We start from the raw sequence: 19,077 nt of genomic DNA, 5'->3' as shown, positions 1-19,077 counted from the left end.
AACCAAACAAAAAACACCTAGCTAACATGCTTATAAATCAATTTTTTCATTACAGAAGGAAAGAACCTCCACACATAGAGAATATTCCTACTTCCAAATGACAAAACTCTGCTTGGAGAAAGAGCTATCACTCAAATAAATGCCCAACCCCTACCTTCTGATGAATTTTACTCACCCTCAACCTAACAACCCATACTCTTAAAGTACAATAAAATGCAGTCTGCAGTGAGTAGTCAACATAATTTTGTATTAAATACAATTATATTTATTTAAAATATAATTAATAAAATATAATAAATAAAATACAATTAACAATATACTATAAATAAAATATAACTAAAGATGTATAATAAATAAAATAATTATAATATTTAAATAAAACGATATATGTTTATTGCTGATCTCATGTGTCTTCAGCCCTGCCATAAGGTCTTTAATTTCCAGCTGCAGGTGAAGTCCCTGGAGATTACACCTTTGTGCACTACTTGCTAAAAAGATAAATTCGATTGCTACTCTAAAACTGGCACTTCTGACCCTCAGTAGAAAGTTCTGAAAAAACATCGTATCGTACGTAAACATAGTGCTGAACTGTATCAAGGTGACAGACGCTAAGTCAAAAGCTTGTCCATAATGCCTTTTGTCTTCAGTGAAGAAATCCTTAACTATCAGCCCACTCATCTGATGGATTTTGATTGAAATTTGATCAATCGTGATTGATTGTAGCCACAAACACTTTAAGGTATCCATTATTTTTAAGCAAAAAGACAGACATTTGGGGGACGTTTTATAGAAATTAATCAAAATTTTGTAATTGAAAAAAATTCCCATTTAAATCAAAACCTCAATTCCTTAAATGCTTTATTAAAGGCATTTATGTGTCTTCAGTGTTATTTCTCTTCAAATTAAATCACCTAAATATCCTAATCAATCATATAGCTTGTCTTTAATAAAAGCATAACTGAAGGGATAGGATGAACCCTATGGAGAACAAAGTAGCCCTGGTATTCTGTAGCATAAACTATGACTATTCTTAGTTTGAATAAACTATGACTATTCTTAGTTTGAAAGAAAAAAGGTGAAAAGTGCTAAGTAACTTCCCTAAGGCCTCGTCAGAGGATGGTGCCGTGGAGACTTTCATTTCTAGGTCACCAATGCAAATTCAGCCCAATCAACAAAACCTGAAAACTACTACCCTCTATCAAGTGAGTTGCCACAATAATCATCACCGAAGACAGGCAGCTGCTGCTACTGCTTCTGCCTGATGCGTGTTAGGACTTTTGCTTAGAACGCGGAGTTTGCCCCCAAAAGACAACAGTGAGGAGCAATGCCGAGGTCTTTATATTGCCAGAATTAAGGCTGTGTTTCTCTGCTAGACTGATTCTTGGGAGCATTGATAGGCAAATGGAGTTCCAGAGGAAGAGAAAAAGAGCTAATTTTAAATTTTCTATCTGCGCAATGGTATAACTCATAAGCGGAAAAAGAGATGTCCCACCGTGCAGACAACCGATCCCTAACGGATGATTTCGAGTTACGTTGCCGTGGCAGCTTTCCCTGACAATCAAAACGGCAGCTCAGTACTCACAGGTGGCGCAGAAGAGAAGAACCTCACAAGGGAACCGGAAACATTAGTCACTCCTCATGGTATTTTCACCATACAGGAAGATGCACTCACACTTCAGAGGTTAAACTTTGTACCAAAAGCTCACGGCAGCATCCCCTCCTCCCCTGCCGGCCTCCCGCTCTCCCCACTGGGGTCTGAGGCCACGTTCAGCCATCGACAGCGACCCAGGACTCGGCAACGGCATCACGGCAGCCATCTGCTTACCCTGAGCGTGAGGGCAGACCAAGTCCTTCGAAGCAGGGGGCAAAAGCACGTTATCTGGGAACTTGTGTCCCGATTTGCATTTTAGCAGCAAATATATTATTAACCTGAACACAGAGCAACAGAATGCCCCCAAAGGGCAGCAAGGGCCAGCGCGCTGGCCGAGCAGGTGCTCGGATGTTGCAGGGGAGCTGGGAAAGCGCTCGCTTTACTAAGAAATAAGGCGAAACCGCCTAGTTTGCCCCAAAACCAGAGGCGAGAGGAGAGATGCAAGCCTAGGAAAAACCTGCATTTCAGAGACCCATCTCCTTGCCAAATGGACCGGTGGGGAACACGAAGGCAGAAAGCCCTGCACGGCGCGCTCCCACCGCCTGGCCCGGCTCCCCGGCCCGGCCCAGGCCGGGGGGCGGCGGCGGGGGGCCCCGCTTGCAGCCGGTTGCGCCAGGCAGGGCGCTCCCCGACGGCGGCTCCCCGCGGCCCGCGCACCTCGCCGCCCCCAGGCCCGCTGCCGTCGCCGGGCGCTGCCGCCTCCTCTGCGCCGCCCTCGGCCGCCGCCTGACTGGAAACTCGCTCGGCACCGGCCTCCATGGCGGCGGCCCCCGCCGACGGCTCCGCAGCGGCCGCGCTCCGCCTCGGCGGCGCCCGCGTTGCCGTGGAGACGGTAGCGGGGCGAGGGAGGCGGGGCCGCCGCCGGGCCCCGGCAGCGCCTCCGCAGCGGCCCGGAGGCCCCGGAGCGTCTGCAGCGAAGGCCTGAGGAGGAAAGGCCCGGAGAGTCCTCGCTTCGTGCAGCCTGGGGTGCCTTCTCCTCGCTTACAGTCTGCAGGGGGCCGAAGCTGCTCCGCAGGAGCCGGGGCGCGGCGTTTGCTGGGGCTGCCCCCACCTCCCGCACGGCTCCTGCAGGGCCAGCGGCTCTCCCCGCTGAGGCCTGCGCGCGCTCGCCGTCACCCTGCCGTGGCTAGCTCCTGAGGAGCAATTTCTGGGAAAGGCATCGTTCAAATATACTGCATCGCACAACCCCTTACGTTCTGCAGGGGAGAGATGAGAGGGGAATTGGCGCAACGCAGCCCAGCAGAGAAGAAGCACGGAGCGTCACGGGTGAGGTGGAAGGAGTCCCTACAGTTGGCGTATGGCAAACTCTTCCTGGAGCAGCCCGTCCCTCGACAGCCAGCCCCCGCCTGCCCGCCGCGGCTGGAGCCAGGCCCATCTCCCAGGCCGACCCTCAAACACTCCTGGCGAGCTCGCTCGACCTCATGCACACCAGCGTTACACCGCCAGCACCGCTTCGCAAGTGGTTGGTGAGCTCCACGCTTGCACGGTGAATAACAGCAAGAGCAGAGCTTCATCGTTACTTTAGCACGACCAGCTGTCGCCGAAATGCACCAAGTCTACATCGGTCTAAGTTACCACATGGCCAGAGCAGTGACCGCTTCAGAGCCACGGCTCTGAGACCTCTCGGCCTCCTAAAAGACTTGTTCGCCACGAGCACAGCAGCGACTCCCACCCTGCACCTACTCAGCACAGCCTGTTGCATTACTCTTCTAACCCGCCAGAATTCAGCCGCTGCTGGGCAGGTTTTGGTGGCACCAGTGCTCTTTTTTCCATCGTTGCTACCCAGACGCTTTGAAGCAGTTGAAAGCAGCCTAGCGTAGCAAATTTGGGTAGTTTACACTTCCTTGTCTTCTTTGGGGTTATTCTAATGCCCATGTCGTACAGTTTAAATTCATAATGCTTTGTCTACACCCAGAAGCCAGGAGGGTGGTCACATCCTTTCTTATCCCCTAAAGAGGGGTGGCATTTCAGGTAAAGCCATGGTGATTCTAAGCTGAGATCTGTGGGCAAGAGACATAAAAAAAATGGGAGGTGGAATATCTTTTCCTCTTGACAAAGAACAAGCAGAGAAAGAAAACCCTCTGCCTACTCTTAAAGAGGCTTTTTTCTTGAACCAATAGGTGGTATAATTAGATGCCCTGGCATGCTAGAAAATATTGACAGTAACATCTCCAGATAACTTGGTTGCAGGGCTCCGTACCAGGAGAGCTTATCATGGGTTGGTTTAGTGTTTAAAAAAATCCTCACAAATGCCAGATTTTCCAGCATTATAAAAAGAGCCAGCTAATCAGTTTAAACCTCCCTTTCTTTATGAAGAAAGCACTGTCAGTCTGAAGCTAGTAAGTCAATTTATAGTAAGACAAATGGGGAACTTTTCCTTAAGTCTCGGCTAAGCACTACAGCCCATGAAAGAACTGTTATTTAAAAATCATTTGAGCTTTAAAAACTTTTGATCTGCATTTTTATTTATTGTTTGTGAAAAACTTACCAGTCTCTGGTTTAATTTCCAGGATTCCTCTTAGGCTGTACCTGCCAGAATTACTGAAGCCATAATCTCCGTGACAGAAATACAGAATGTTGAATCAATAAGGAATAGAAACCAGTGCATTGTAATCTGAAAACAATAGACTGGACATGTAATACCAGGGTATGAAACATCCCGTACAGTAAGTGTACTTCAGATGTTTTTAAGTGGAAATGTACTCTCTAAATAGCTGGTAAATTCTGCTGAGCAGGCCGTCAGGTGTGAATCTTAGGTCACACAGCTCTCATATATCCCTGTGAGAAATGTGGAGTAGTTTCTATTGTAAGTTGTGATGGGAGGTTATCGTTTATTAGGAGTAAATTATGGATAAGATACTATTTGCAGAAAAAATACAGGACTGGAAGAGACCTTTTGGAATTGCATCCTATCATTTTTTCTTTTAACTATGCTGTTCATGCTGCATCATAAAACTAGGTCCTTTGCCCCATTATTCCTGTTTAAAAAGTAGTAATGTCACAGCCCAGCCTGAATTATAAATGGTTTGTATATCCTTTTTCCTTCTGCTAACATCTCTTCCACTTTGAATTCCTCTTGCCTGGCCAAAATACCACACACAGTTCTGGGTGAAGTGCCTTCTATGTTTACATTTCCCTATTTTTTCATCTGCTACACCGTAGGATGGTTCCTGCTTATGTTTTATTCCTGGAGCTGTCTTGTGGCTCCTAAGCATCCAATGGTTAGCTAACACCTTTTCCTTGGAGGTGATCTCTGATATCTCCAGCTGTAAGAGTTCTTCTTTGCCCCCACATAACCAAATTGTCACTTGTTAGCACTGTGTTTTGTACCAATCATTCCATTTCCTTCCACTATGTTGGCCGGTGTCACCTGACTTAGTAGTGCCTCTCAGCTTTTTGTCATCAACAAACAGTCACGTACTCTTTTTGTGTCAAGACCAGAAATGAAAATGTTAACTAAAATCAGTCTGACACTTGATCCTCAAGGGAGTCCACTAGTCACCTGTATTCAACTATACAGCACTTTTTTCAGCATGGATATTTGTTGCTTTCATTTTTTTAGCTCCTCGTGCCCTCCCCATACCCATCGCTTACAGTTTTTTAGAAAGCTCCACTTTAACCAGAAGACTTTTTTTCCATTGCAGTGCACCAACTCTTTTACTGAATTCCAGTGCGATTAGAGATAGTTGATCTTTCTTTTCAATGGAATCATTCACCCTATCAAAAAAGATATTAGTTGGGCACAATCTACCATGATAAACCCATGTCATATTTATTGTATTTTCAAAATACTCCCTATATACTCAGAGAAGATCAGGATCTTTATAAAACGCAGCCAGTCTCTTCTTTTTAATTCAGGCCAGTAGAGGGAGTGATGACTGCTATATGTAGAGTACACAAACAAACCCAAGAGAAAAAAATAGGACTCCGTCTGCCTGTCGACTGTCTGTCTCACTGCTAATAACCCTAACCATCAGCCTATAGAGTCATGCTTTTTCTAGCAGCCAGGATGATAGCAAGTCCAACCAGTAGAACTAACTTTATAGTCTGATGACAACTGCATTAGAGTGAGAGGTGGGAGAGGTGAGTTTGAACCCCGTCCCACTAAAGTTAGCTTTAAGGTCAGGTTTGCCACTTCTAGGATGAACACACTACAGAAGTATGACAATTCTTTCCTGTAATACCTCTTTAAAAAGAGTAAATAACAAAAGAAGTGCAAAGGTCGTTGAGATTTTCATCACAAAGTACCTGGGAAACTTCAAATAATGTATTAAGCAAAATGAATATTTTTCATTTTGATTAATTTTGTAAAATCTTCTGTCCCTCAGAAGATGAGGGCCCTCCTGGGCCCTTATTCTAGGCAAGGTGCAACATGCCCTATTTCTTTTCTATTTCATTCTAACTCAAATCAATAGTGTCAGTGCTTACTGTAATAGTAGTTTTCCAGTGAACAGTAGCCTGAAGCTGGTGGTGTTTGGGTTTTTTTTTTAACAAACTGTTATAAGAATGGGGGCTTTAACAATCACATTTGGTTTACAGTTTATCCATGACCTCTGAAACTGATTTCATTTTTTAAATGCTTATTTCTCACCTTACAGGAACCATACAGGACCCTCCATAATCCTTGAAGACTGATACTATGTGATTGGAACAAAAATAGCACAGCACAGATGGTTAAGGAACGGGACAACAAAGACAGTTCAAGATGCTGCTGGAAGCAAACTACACATTCAGTTAACTGGAGTTTAAGTATTACTTTATGCTCTCTTGCTGTTCTTAATGCTGCTCAGGGCAAGCAGCCTGTGTTGACACAGTGCCCTTTGCTTCCAAAGCTCCAGCTTTGTAAGGTCATTCTCTCTTTGCTAATCAACAAATATAGGTCCACTTTTGTTGTCCGAAAAGCGGATTCGTTGCCTGGTGTGCAATAAGCCAATAATTACACACTCAGCAGAGACATTGGCTTATTTAGTTCAGAGTTGCGCAAGCCTGGGTGCTCGGTGGTTTCCCACAAATCAAGCACCCCCCTCCAACTTTTCAAGTAGCATCAAGACAAACACATTGGCAGGTTTGCAGCTTTCCCTTTTGCACTGATTGGTTAGTGATTTCTTCATTCCCTGGCTCCCACCCCTGCCTCTCAAGGTCCTGATGAGGGGAGATAGTAATTTCAGCAACTGACACTGCCCCAGCAGGGTCAGTAGGTGTTATCTCCCAAGGTCCTGACGAAGAGGATATAATCCAGACCCCTTAATTAACATTGTTTCAACAGTGAGAGGAGGCTTTGCTTCCCAAGGTCCTGGCGCCCAAGCAGGCCTTATTTCAAAGCCTTGACATCCTCCCTTTCGGAGAGTAGGGCACAGGAATGCAGACTGCTTGTAACTCCCTTATCTTTCCAGCCTGCGCCAGCTGTGGGGCCCTTTCTTACTGAACTAGGAGTACGGCCTAAGGCTTCAGCAAATTTAGCTACTCATGCTAAGCAAGTGTGCGGCCTAAGGCTTCAGCAAATTTAGCTACTCATGCTAAGCAAATTTTATCTAAGTGGCTACCTCTAGACAGCTTCAGTTTTTTAGAAAAGAGAGATAGAAGTTATCCTAATCTACCTACTTCAAACATTCTTTCTGAGCTTCCCAGGGTTGTCTTGTAACAATTCCCCCTTTTGAGACTTAGATGATCATATTAGTCTCACTCTTTTAAAATCTTTCCCATATTACTTTTGTAAATGCATTGAATCACTACATAAATGCATACAAAAACTACTAACACCATTCCCAAAATTGTTAAACAGTTTTTAACCCATGAGCTTACATCAGGGAACCAGGAAGTCAACCATTTCCATGTTTCTTCAAATCCGAAAGAAGTATCATCTTTCTGAACCCCACGTAAGATTTCAGTCTGCTTCCAGATTTCATTTAGATCGGCAGAAATTCTCCTGCTTTGATCCACATATACACAGCAACCAGTGTTTATTACTGTACATACTCCTCCCTGAGATGCCAATAACATAGCAATTTTTATAACCTCCTACCTTAATGGCTCCAGTACAGTTGATCGGTTGTTTTCCATAAAGTACAGTTTTCTCCCACCATTTATTACTATTATTACATCTTCGGATACATTGATAATAATCTCCTGTCACACTCTGAAATTCCCATTCCTGTTCGGTTGTTTCATCATATTTCCTTTGATCACTGTCATTTCTTATCTGTTGTATAAATTCCATAAAGGAAAAATTAAGAGGCACTCCAATTAGCAGGAAGCCCTTGTTGGAATGGCCAGGGAAGTGGGTACGCACCCAGCAATCCCTCCGGTTAACTAGCTTCATAGATTTCGTAATTACTTCCAAATGGAGATTGTGACTCCAAAATCCTTCCTGATTCCCTTTAATTGCTTGGCTCAGGGAACCTAGAAAAACTAACCACCACATTTCTCCCCTGGTTGTTAAGGAGAACATCATTTTTACACAGATACCATAACAACGATATTAACCCTATTCCTAACAAACAGATTAAAGCAATTCTTCCCTGAAGACAATCTAAATTTGAAACCGATTCGCTTCTAATACAACTCGTAACATTAAAGGCTGAACTTGTTCAGCTTTCCACATCTCTCGAGGCACTGCTTTCACTCGGGTGTAGTGGATCCAGGAACCAATTCCCTGCAGTTTCACAGCAGTATTTGTTGTTAGTAGTACAAGATATGGTCCTCTCCATTTTTCTGTCAACGGCTCATCCTTCCAGGTCCAAAGATGTACTTGATCTCCCGGCTGGAATGAATGTACAGGTGAATCTAAAAGTACGGGAGATCTTAACTGGATGTACCTACGGAGAGAAGTAAGAACCTCTGCCATAGACAAGAGAGAATCCCTTAAAATTTGATCGCCCTTAACGTGCATCTGAATGTCATTTCCAGTTAAATTGACAGTGTAAGGTTTACCATACAGAATCTCAAATGGACCAACTTTCTCCCTAACCCTGGGGGTTATTCTGATTCTTAATAATGCCAGAGGTAAAACATCAGTCCATTTCATCTGAGTCTCCTGACACAATTTTCCTCTCTCTCTCTTCATTGTTTGAGTCATTCTTTCCACTTTTCCACTGCACTGTGGCCTCCAGGGGGTATGTAAATCCCATTTAATTTGTGCTATTTTTGAGATTTCCTGTACTATTTCTGCTATAAAATGAGGTGCCCTATCCAAAGAAAATCCTTCTGGTACCCCAAATCTTGCTTTGATTTCTTTTAATAACATTTTCACTACCTCCCTTGCTTTATTGGTGCGACACAGGAAAGCCTCAGGCCATCCTGAAAAGCTGTCAACAATTACCAACAAGTATTTATATCCATTACAGCTTGGTAATTCAGAAAAATCAATTTGCCAGTAATCCTCAGGCATGATGCCCCTTTTTACTTCCCCTGGGGAGGGGGGGGGCTTCTTCTGAATCTTGGGATTATTTCTAAGACAGATTTCACATTTTTGTGTAATACCCTTTGCAATTATTAACATACTAACTCCCACAGCAACTCTTTTACCTGTTTCAACCGATGCCTCGGCTCCCATGTGGCTACTATCATGTATTTGCTCCATCAGCTTCTTCATTATCAGCAAAGTTACCACACATTGTCCAGGAGATGCTACCCACCATCCTTCGGAAGTCTTGATGCATTTCAGTATTTCTGCTAATTTATTTTCTTTTTCAGTGTCTACCGGAATTTCCATTCTTAGCGTTCTCTCTGGAACTAAGGCTGCCACCGACACGAATAGTGCTGCCCTTTTTGCAGCCTCATCGGCCCTTTTGTTCCCTTTAACTATGACAGTCTGTCTGGACTGGTGCGCTTTGCAATGCATTACTGCTATTTCTTTGGGGTTATTAGCTGCTTCCAGTAGCTCCATAATCTCCTTACTCTATTTTATAGGATTCCCTTGAGAAGATAGCAATCCTCTTTCCTTCCAAATTGCGCCATGGGCATGTATAACCCCAAAGGCGTATTCTGACTCTGTAAACACATTGGTCCGTTTTCCTTCCGATACTTCCAGAGCCTGGCTTAAAGCAATCAGTTCTGCTTTCTGGGCAGATGTATTTGCTGGCAGCGATCTTGCTTCGATTTCTTCTTCCAAAGTGACAACAGCATCTCCAGCCCTTCTTTCTCCCTTTATTATAAAACTGCTCCCATCAGTAAATAATTCCCAATCTGGATTCTGCAATGGAATATCTCTCAAATCCGGACGGCTGGAATACGCTCGCGCAAGAGTTTGCAGGCAGTCATGAGCCAACCTCCCCTCTATGTTTACATTTCCCTATTTTTTCATCTGCTACACCGTAGGATGGTTTCTGCTTATGTTTTATTCCTGAAGCTGTCTTGTGGCTCCTAAGCATCCAATGGTTAGCTAACACCTTTTCCTTGGAGGTGATCTCTGATATCTCCAGCTGTAAGAGTTCTTCTTTGCCCCCACATAACCAAATTGTCACTTGTTAGCACTGTGTTTTGTACCAATCATTCCATTTCCTTCCACTATGTTGGCCGGTGTCACCTGACTTAGTAGTGCCTCTCAGCTTTTTGTCATCAACAAACAGTCACGTACTCTTTTTGTGTCAAGACCAGAAATGAAAATGTTAACTAAAATCAGTCTGACACTTGATCCTCAAGGGAGTCCACTAGTCACCTGTATTCAACTATACAGCACTTTTTTCAGCATGGATATTTGTTGCTTTCATTTTTTTAGCTCCTCGTGCCCTCCCCATACCCATCGCTTACAGTTTTTTAGAAAGCTCCACTTTAACCAGAAGATTTTTTTCCATTGCAGTGCACCAACTCTTTTACTGAATTCCAGTGCGATTAGAGATAGTTGATCTTTCTTTTCAATGGAATCATTCACCCTATCAAAAAAGATATTAGTTGGGCACAATCTACCATGATAAACCCATGTCATATTTATTGTATTTTCAAAATACTCCCTATATACTCAGAGAAGATCAGGATCTTTATAAAACGCAGCCAGTCTCTTCTTTTTAATTCAGGCCAGTAGAGGGAGTGATGACTGCTATATGTAGAGTACACAAACAAACCCAAGAGAAAAAAATAGGACTCCGTCTGCCTGTCGACTGTCTGTCTCACTGCTAATAACCCTAACCATCAGCCTATAGAGTCATGCTTTTTCTAGCAGCCAGGATGATAGCAAGTCCAACCAGTAGAACTAACTTTATAGTCTGATGACAACTGCATTAGAGTGAGAGGTGGGAGAGGTGAGTTTGAACCCCGTCCCACTAAAGTTAGCTTTAAGGTCAGGTTTGCCACTTCTAGGATGAACACACTACAGAAGTATGACAATTCTTTCCTGTAATACCTCTTTAAAAAGAGTAAATAACAAAAGAAGTGCAAAGGTCGTTGAGATTTTCATCACAAAGTACCTGGGAAACTTCAAATAATGTATTAAGCAAAATGAATATTTTTCATTTTGATTAATTTTGTAAAATCTTCTGTCCCTCAGAAGATGAGGGCCCTCCTGGGCCCTTATTCTAGGCAAGGTGCAACATGCCCTATTTCTTTTCTATTTCATTCTAACTCAAATCAATAGTGTCAGTGCTTACTGTAATAGTAGTTTTCCAGTGAACAGTAGCCTGAAGCTGGTGGTGTTTGGGTTTTTTTTTTAACAAACTGTTATAAGAATGGGGGCTTTAACAATCACATTTGGTTTACAGTTTATCCATGACCTCTGAAACTGATTTCATTTTTTAAATGCTTATTTCTCACCTTACAGGAACCATACAGGACCCTCCATAATCCTTGAAGACTGATACTATGTGATTGGAACAAAAATAGCACAGCACAGATGGTTAAGGAACGGGACAACAAAGACAGTTCAAGATGCTGCTGGAAGCAAACTACACATTCAGTTAACTGGAGTTTAAGTATTACTTTATGCTCTCTTGCTGTTCTTAATGCTGCTCAGGGCAAGCAGCCTGTGTTGACACAGTGCCCTTTGCTTCCAAAGCTCCAGCTTTGTAAGGTCATTCTCTCTTTGCTAATCAACAAATATAGGTCCACTTTTGTTGTCCGAAAAGCGGATTCGTTGCCTGGTGTGCAATAAGCCAATAATTACACACTCAGCAGAGACATTGGCTTATTTAGTTCAGAGTTGCGCAAGCCTGGGTGCTCGGTGGTTTCCCACAAATCAAGCACCCCCCTCCAACTTTTCAAGTAGCATCAAGACAAACACATTGGCAGGTTTGCAGCTTTCCCTTTTGCACTGATTGGTTAGTGATTTCTTCATTCCCTGGCTCCCACCCCTGCCTCTCAAGGTCCTGATGAGGGGAGATAGTAATTTCAGCAACTGACACTGCCCCAGCAGGGTCAGTAGGTGTTATCTCCCAAGGTCCTGACGAAGAGGATATAATCCAGACCCCTTAATTAACATTGTTTCAACAGTGAGAGGAGGCTTTGCTTCCCAAGGTCCTGGCGCCCAAGCAGGCCTTATTTCAAAGCCTTGACATCCTCCCTTTCGGAGAGTAGGGCACAGGAATGCAGACTGCTTGTAACTCCCTTATCTTTCCAGCCTGCGCCAGCTGTGGGGCCCTTTCTTACTGAACTAGGAGTACGGCCTAAGGCTTCAGCAAATTTAGCTACTCATGCTAAGCAAGTGTGCGGCCTAAGGCTTCAGCAAATTTAGCTACTCATGCTAAGCAAATTTTATCTAAGTGGCTACCTCTAGACAGCTTCAGTTTTTTAGAAAAGAGAGATAGAAGTTATCCTAATCTACCTACTTCAAACATTCTTTCTGAGCTTCCCAGGGTTGTCTTGTAACAATTCCCCCTTTTGAGACTTAGATGATCATATTAGTCTCACTCTTTTAAAATCTTTCCCATATTACTTTTGTAAATGCATTGAATCACTACATAAATGCATACAAAAACTACTAACACCATTCCCAAAATTGTTAAACAGTTTTTAACCCATGAGCTTACATCAGGGAACCAGGAAGTCAACCATTTCCATGTTTCTTCAAATCCGAAAGAAGTATCATCTTTCTGAACCCCACGTAAGATTTCAGTCTGCTTCCAGATTTCATTTAGATCGGCAGAAATTCTCCTGCTTTGATCCACATATACACAGCAACCAGTGTTTATTACTGTACATACTCCTCCCTGAGATGCCAATAACATAGCAATTTTTATAACCTCCTACCTTAATGGCTCCAGTACAGTTGATCGGTTGTTTTCCATAAAGTACAGTTTTCTCCCACCATTTATTACTATTATTACATCTTCGGATACATTGATAATAATCTCCTGTCACACTCTGAAATTCCCATTCCTGTTCGGTTGTTTCATCATATTTCCTTTGATCACTGTCATTTCTTATCTGTTGTATAAATTCCATAAAGGAAAAATTAAGAGGCACTCCAATTAGCAGGAAGCCCTTGTTGGAATGGCCAGGGAAGTGGGTACGCACCCAGCAATCCCTCCGGTTAACTAGCTTCATAGATTTCGTAATTACTTCCAAATGGAGATTGTGACTCCAAAATCCTTCCTGATTCCCTTTAATTGCTTGGCTCAGGGAACCTAGAAAAACTAACCACCACATTTCTCCCCTGGTTGTTAAGGAGAACATCATTTTTACACAGATACCATAACAACGATATTAACCCTATTCCTAACAAACAGATTAAAGCAATTCTTCCCTGAAGACAATCTAAATTTGAAACCGATTCGCTTCTAATACAACTCGTAACATTAAAGGCTGAACTTGTTCAGCTTTCCACATCTCTCGAGGCACTGCTTTCACTCGGGTGTAGTGGATCCAGGAACCAATTCCCTGCAGTTTCACAGCAGTATTTGTTGTTAGTAGTACAAGATATGGTCCTCTCCATTTTTCTGTCAACGGCTCATCCTTCCAGGTCCAAAGATGTACTTGATCTCCCGGCTGGAATGAATGTACAGGTGAATCTAAAAGTACGGGAGATCTTAACTGGATGTACCTACGGAGAGAAGTAAGAACCTCTGCCATAGACAAGAGAGAATCCCTTAAAATTTGATCGCCCTTAACGTGCATCTGAATGTCATTTCCAGTTAAATTGACAGTGTAAGGTTTACCATACAGAATCTCAAATGGACCAACTTTCTCCCTAACCCTGGGGGTTATTCTGATTCTTAATAATGCCAGAGGTAAAACATCAGTCCATTTCATCTGAGTCTCCTGACACAATTTTCCTCTCTCTCTCTTCATTGTTTGAGTCATTCTTTCCACTTTTCCACTGCACTGTGGCCTCCAGGGGGTATGTAAATCCCATTTAATTTGTGCTATTTTTGAGATTTCCTGTACTATTTCTGCTATAAAATGAGGTGCCCTATCCAAAGAAAATCCTTCTGGTACCCCAAATCTTGCTTTGATTTCTTTTAATAACATTTTCACTACCTCCCTTGCTTTATTGGTGCGACACAGGAAAGCCTCAGGCCATCCTGAAAAGCTGTCAACAATTACCAACAAGTATTTATATCCATTACAGCTTGGTAATTCAGAAAAATCAATTTGCCAGTAATCCTCAGGCATGATGCCCCTTTTTACTTCCCCTGGGGAGGGGGGGGGCTTCTTCTGAATCTTGGGATTATTTCTAAGACAGATTTCACATTTTTGTGTAATACCCTTTGCAATTATTAACATACTAACTCCCACAGCAACTCTTTTACCTGTTTCAACCGATGCCTCGGCTCCCATGTGGCTACTATCATGTATTTGCTCCATCAGCTTCTTCATTATCAGCAAAGTTACCACACATTGTCCAGGAGATGCTACCCACCATCCTTCGGAAGTCTTGATGCATTTCAGTATTTCTGCTAATTTATTTTCTTTTTCAGTGTCTACCGGAATTTCCATTCTTAGCGTTCTCTCTGGAACTAAGGCTGCCACCGACACGAATAGTGCTGCCCTTTTTGCAGCCTCATCGGCCCTTTTGTTCCCTTTAACTATGACAGTCTGTCTGGACTGGTGCGCTTTGCAATGCATTACTGCTATTTCTTTGGGGTTATTAGCTGCTTCCAGTAGCTCCATAATCTCCTTACTCTATTTTATAGGATTCCCTTGAGAAGATAGCAATCCTCTTTCCTTCCAAATTGCGCCATGGGCATGTATAACCCCAAAGGCGTATTCTGACTCTGTAAACACATTGGTCCGTTTTCCTTCCGATACTTCCAGAGCCTGGCTTAAAGCAATCAGTTCTGCTTTCTGGGCAGATGTATTTGCTGGCAGCGATCTTGCTTCGATTTCTTCTTCCAAAGTGACAACAGCATCTCCAGCCCTTCTTTCTCCCTTTATTATAAAACTGCTCCCATCAGTAAATAATTCCCAATCTGGATTCTGCAATGGAATATCTCTCAAATCCGGACGGCTGGAATACGCTCGCGCAAGAGTTTGCAGGCAGTCATGAGCCAACCTCCCCTCTATGTTTACATTTCCCTATTTTTTCATCTGCTACACCGTAGGATGGTTTCTGCTTATGTTTTATTCCTGAAGCTGTCTTGTGGCTCCTAAGCATCCAATGGTTAGCTAACACCTTTTCCTTGGAGGTGATCTCTGATATCTCCAGCTGTAAGAGTTCTTCTTTGCCCCCACATAACCAAATTGTCACTTGTTAGCACTGTGTTTTGTACCAATCATTCCATTTCCTTCCACTATGTTGGCCGGTGTCACCTGACTTAGTAGTGCCTCTCAGCTTTTTGTCATCAACAAACAGTCACGTACTCTTTTTGTGTCAAGACCAGAAATGAAAATGTTAACTAAAATCAGTCTGACACTTGATCCTCAAGGGAGTCCACTAGTCACCTGTATTCAACTATACAGCACTTTTTTCAGCATGGATATTTGTTGCTTTCATTTTTTTAGCTCCTCGTGCCCTCCCCATACCCATCGCTTACAGTTTTTTAGAAAGCTCCACTTTAACCAGAAGATTTTTTTCCATTGCAGTGCACCAACTCTTTTACTGAATTCCAGTGCGATTAGAGATAGTTGATCTTTCTTTTCAATGGAATCATTCACCCTATCAAAAAAGATATTAGTTGGGCACAATCTACCATGATAAACCCATGTCATATTTATTGTATTTTCAAAATACTCCCTATATACTCAGAGAAGATCAGGATCTTTATAAAACGCAGCCAGTCTCTTCTTTTTAATTCAGGCCAGTAGAGGGAGTGATGACTGCTATATGTAGAGTACACAAACAAACCCAAGAGAAAAAAATAGGACTCCGTCTGCCTGTCGACTGTCTGTCTCACTGCTAATAACCCTAACCATCAGCCTATAGAGTCATGCTTTTTCTAGCAGCCAGGATGATAGCAAGTCCAACCAGTAGAACTAACTTTATAGTCTGATGACAACTGCATTAGAGTGAGAGGTGGGAGAGGTGAGTTTGAACCCCGTCCCACTAAAGTTAGCTTTAAGGTCAGGTTTGCCACTTCTAGGATGAACACACTACAGAAGTATGACAATTCTTTCCTGTAATACCTCTTTAAAAAGAGTAAATAACAAAAGAAGTGCAAAGGTCGTTGAGATTTTCATCACAAAGTACCTGGGAAACTTCAAATAATGTATTAAGCAAAATGAATATTTTTCATTTTGATTAATTTTGTAAAATCTTCTGTCCCTCAGAAGATGAGGGCCCTCCTGGGCCCTTATTCTAGGCAAGGTGCAACATGCCCTATTTCTTTTCTATTTCATTCTAACTCAAATCAATAGTGTCAGTGCTTACTGTAATAGTAGTTTTCCAGTGAACAGTAGCCTGAAGCTGGTGGTGTTTGGGTTTTTTTTTTAACAAACTGTTATAAGAATGGGGGCTTTAACAATCACATTTGGTTTACAGTTTATCCATGACCTCTGAAACTGATTTCATTTTTTAAATGCTTATTTCTCACCTTACAGGAACCATACAGGACCCTCCATAATCCTTGAAGACTGATACTATGTGATTGGAACAAAAATAGCACAGCACAGATGGTTAAGGAACGGGACAACAAAGACAGTTCAAGATGCTGCTGGAAGCAAACTACACATTCAGTTAACTGGAGTTTAAGTATTACTTTATGCTCTCTTGCTGTTCTTAATGCTGCTCAGGGCAAGCAGCCTGTGTTGACACAGTGCCCTTTGCTTCCAAAGCTCCAGCTTTGTAAGGTCATTCTCTCTTTGCTAATCAACAAATATAGGTCCACTTTTGTTGTCCGAAAAGCGGATTCGTTGCCTGGTGTGCAATAAGCCAATAATTACACACTCAGCAGAGACATTGGCTTATTTAGTTCAGAGTTGCGCAAGCCTGGGTGCTCGGTGGTTTCCCACAAATCAAGCACCCCCCTCCAACTTTTCAAGTAGCATCAAGACAAACACATTGGCAGGTTTGCAGCTTTCCCTTTTGCACTGATTGGTTAGTGATTTCTTCATTCCCTGGCTCCCACCCCTGCCTCTCAAGGTCCTGATGAGGGGAGATAGTAATTTCAGCAACTGACACTGCCCCAGCAGGGTCAGTAGGTGTTATCTCCCAAGGTCCTGACGAAGAGGATATAATCCAGACCCCTTAATTAACATTGTTTCAACAGTGAGAGGAGGCTTTGCTTCCCAAGGTCCTGGCGCCCAAGCAGGCCTTATTTCAAAGCCTTGACATCCTCCCTTTCGGAGAGTAGGGCACAGGAATGCAGACTGCTTGTAACTCCCTTATCTTTCCAGCCTGCGCCAGCTGTGGGGCCCTTTCTTACTGAACTAGGAGTACGGCCTAAGGCTTCAGCAAATTTAGCTACTCATGCTAAGCAAGTGTGCGGCCTAAGGCTTCAGCAAATTTAGCTACTCATGCTAAGCAAATTTTATCTAAGTGGCTACCTCTAGACAGCTTCAGTTTTTTAGAAAAGAGAGATAGAAGTTATCCTAATCTACCTACTTCAAACATTCTTTCTGAGCTTCCCAGGGTTGTCTTGTAACAATTCCCCCTTTTGAGACTTAGATGATCATATTAGTCTCACTCTTTTAAAATCTTTCCCATATTACTTTTGTAAATGCATTGAATCACTACATAAATGCATACAAAAACTACTAACACCATTCCCAAAATTGTTAAACAGTTTTTAACCCATGAGCTTACATCAGGGAACCAGGAAGTCAACCATTTCCATGTTTCTTCAAATCCGAAAGAAGTATCATCTTTCTGAACCCCACGTAAGATTTCAGTCTGCTTCCAGATTTCATTTAGATCGGCAGAAATTCTCCTGCTTTGATCCACATATACACAGCAACCAGTGTTTATTACTGTACATACTCCTCCCTGAGATGCCAATAACATAGCAATTTTTATAACCTCCTACCTTAATGGCTCCAGTACAGTTGATCGGTTGTTTTCCATAAAGTACAGTTTTCTCCCACCATTTATTACTATTATTACATCTTCGGATACATTGATAATAATCTCCTGTCACACTCTGAAATTCCCATTCCTGTTCAGTTGTTTCATCATATTTCCTTTGATCACTGTCATTTCTTATCTGTTGTATAAATTCCATAAAGGAAAAATTAAGAGGCACTCCAATTAGCAGGAAGCCCTTGTTGGAATGGCCAGGGAAGTGGGTACGCACCCAGCAATCCCTCCGGTTAACTAGCTTCATAGATTTCGTAATTACTTCCAAATGGAGATTGTGACTCCAAAATCCTTCCTGATTCCCTTTAATTGCTTGGCTCAGGGAACCTAGAAAAACTAACCACCACATTTCTCCCCTGGTTGTTAAGGAGAACATCATTTTTACACAGATACCATAACAACGATATTAACCCTATTCCTAACAAACAGATTAAAGCAATTCTTCCCTGAAGACAATCTAAATTTGAAACCGATTCGCTTCTAATACAGCTCGTAACATTAAAGGCTGAACTTGTTCAGCTTTCCACATCTCTCGAGGCACTGCTTTCACTCGGGTGTAGTGGATCCAGGAACCAATTCCCTGCAGTTTCACAGCAGTATTTGTTGTTAGTAGTACAAGATATGGTCCTCTCCATTTTTCTGTCAACGGCTCATCCTTCCAGGTCCAAAGATGTACTTGATCTCCCGGCTGGAATGAATGTACAGGTGAATCTAAAAGTACGGGAGATCTTAACTGGATGTACCTACGGAGAGAAGTAAGAACCTCTGCCATAGACAAGAGAGAATCCCTTAAAATTTGATCGCCCTTAACGTGCATCTGAATGTCATTTCCAGTTAAATTGACAGTGTAAGGTTTACCATACAGAATCTCAAATGGACCAACTTTCTCCCTAACCCTGGGGGTTATTCTGATTCTTAATAATGCCAGAGGTAAAACATCAGTCCATTTCATCTGAGTCTCCTGACACAATTTTCCTCTCTCTCTCTTCATTGTTTGAGTCATTCTTTCCACTTTTCCACTGCACTGTGGCCTCCAGGGGGTATGTAA

The 19,077-nt window shown here is 42.7% G+C and overlaps 1 protein-coding gene across 1 annotated transcript in view; it reads right to left on the bottom strand.

The window, feature by feature from the left end:
• Positions 1 to 2,682, bottom strand: part of LOC135330409 (ankyrin repeat and MYND domain-containing protein 1-like) — a 28,470-nt gene extending 25,788 nt beyond the window's left edge. Inside the window, exon 1 of the mRNA XM_064524047.1 lies at positions 2,309 to 2,682. Within this exon, the coding sequence (XP_064380117.1) occupies positions 2,309 to 2,410 (102 nt within the window). The 5' untranslated portion in view covers positions 2,411 to 2,682. The remainder of the gene's footprint in view (positions 1 to 2,308) is intronic.
• Positions 2,683 to 19,077: the final 16,395 nt, after the last annotated feature.

Source organism: Dromaius novaehollandiae, chromosome 20 (genome assembly GCF_036370855.1).
Source record: "Dromaius novaehollandiae isolate bDroNov1 chromosome 20, bDroNov1.hap1, whole genome shotgun sequence".
Classification (NCBI taxonomy): domain Eukaryota; kingdom Metazoa; phylum Chordata; class Aves; order Casuariiformes; family Dromaiidae; genus Dromaius; species Dromaius novaehollandiae.
This window is presented reverse-complemented; position numbering and strand designations above follow the sequence as displayed.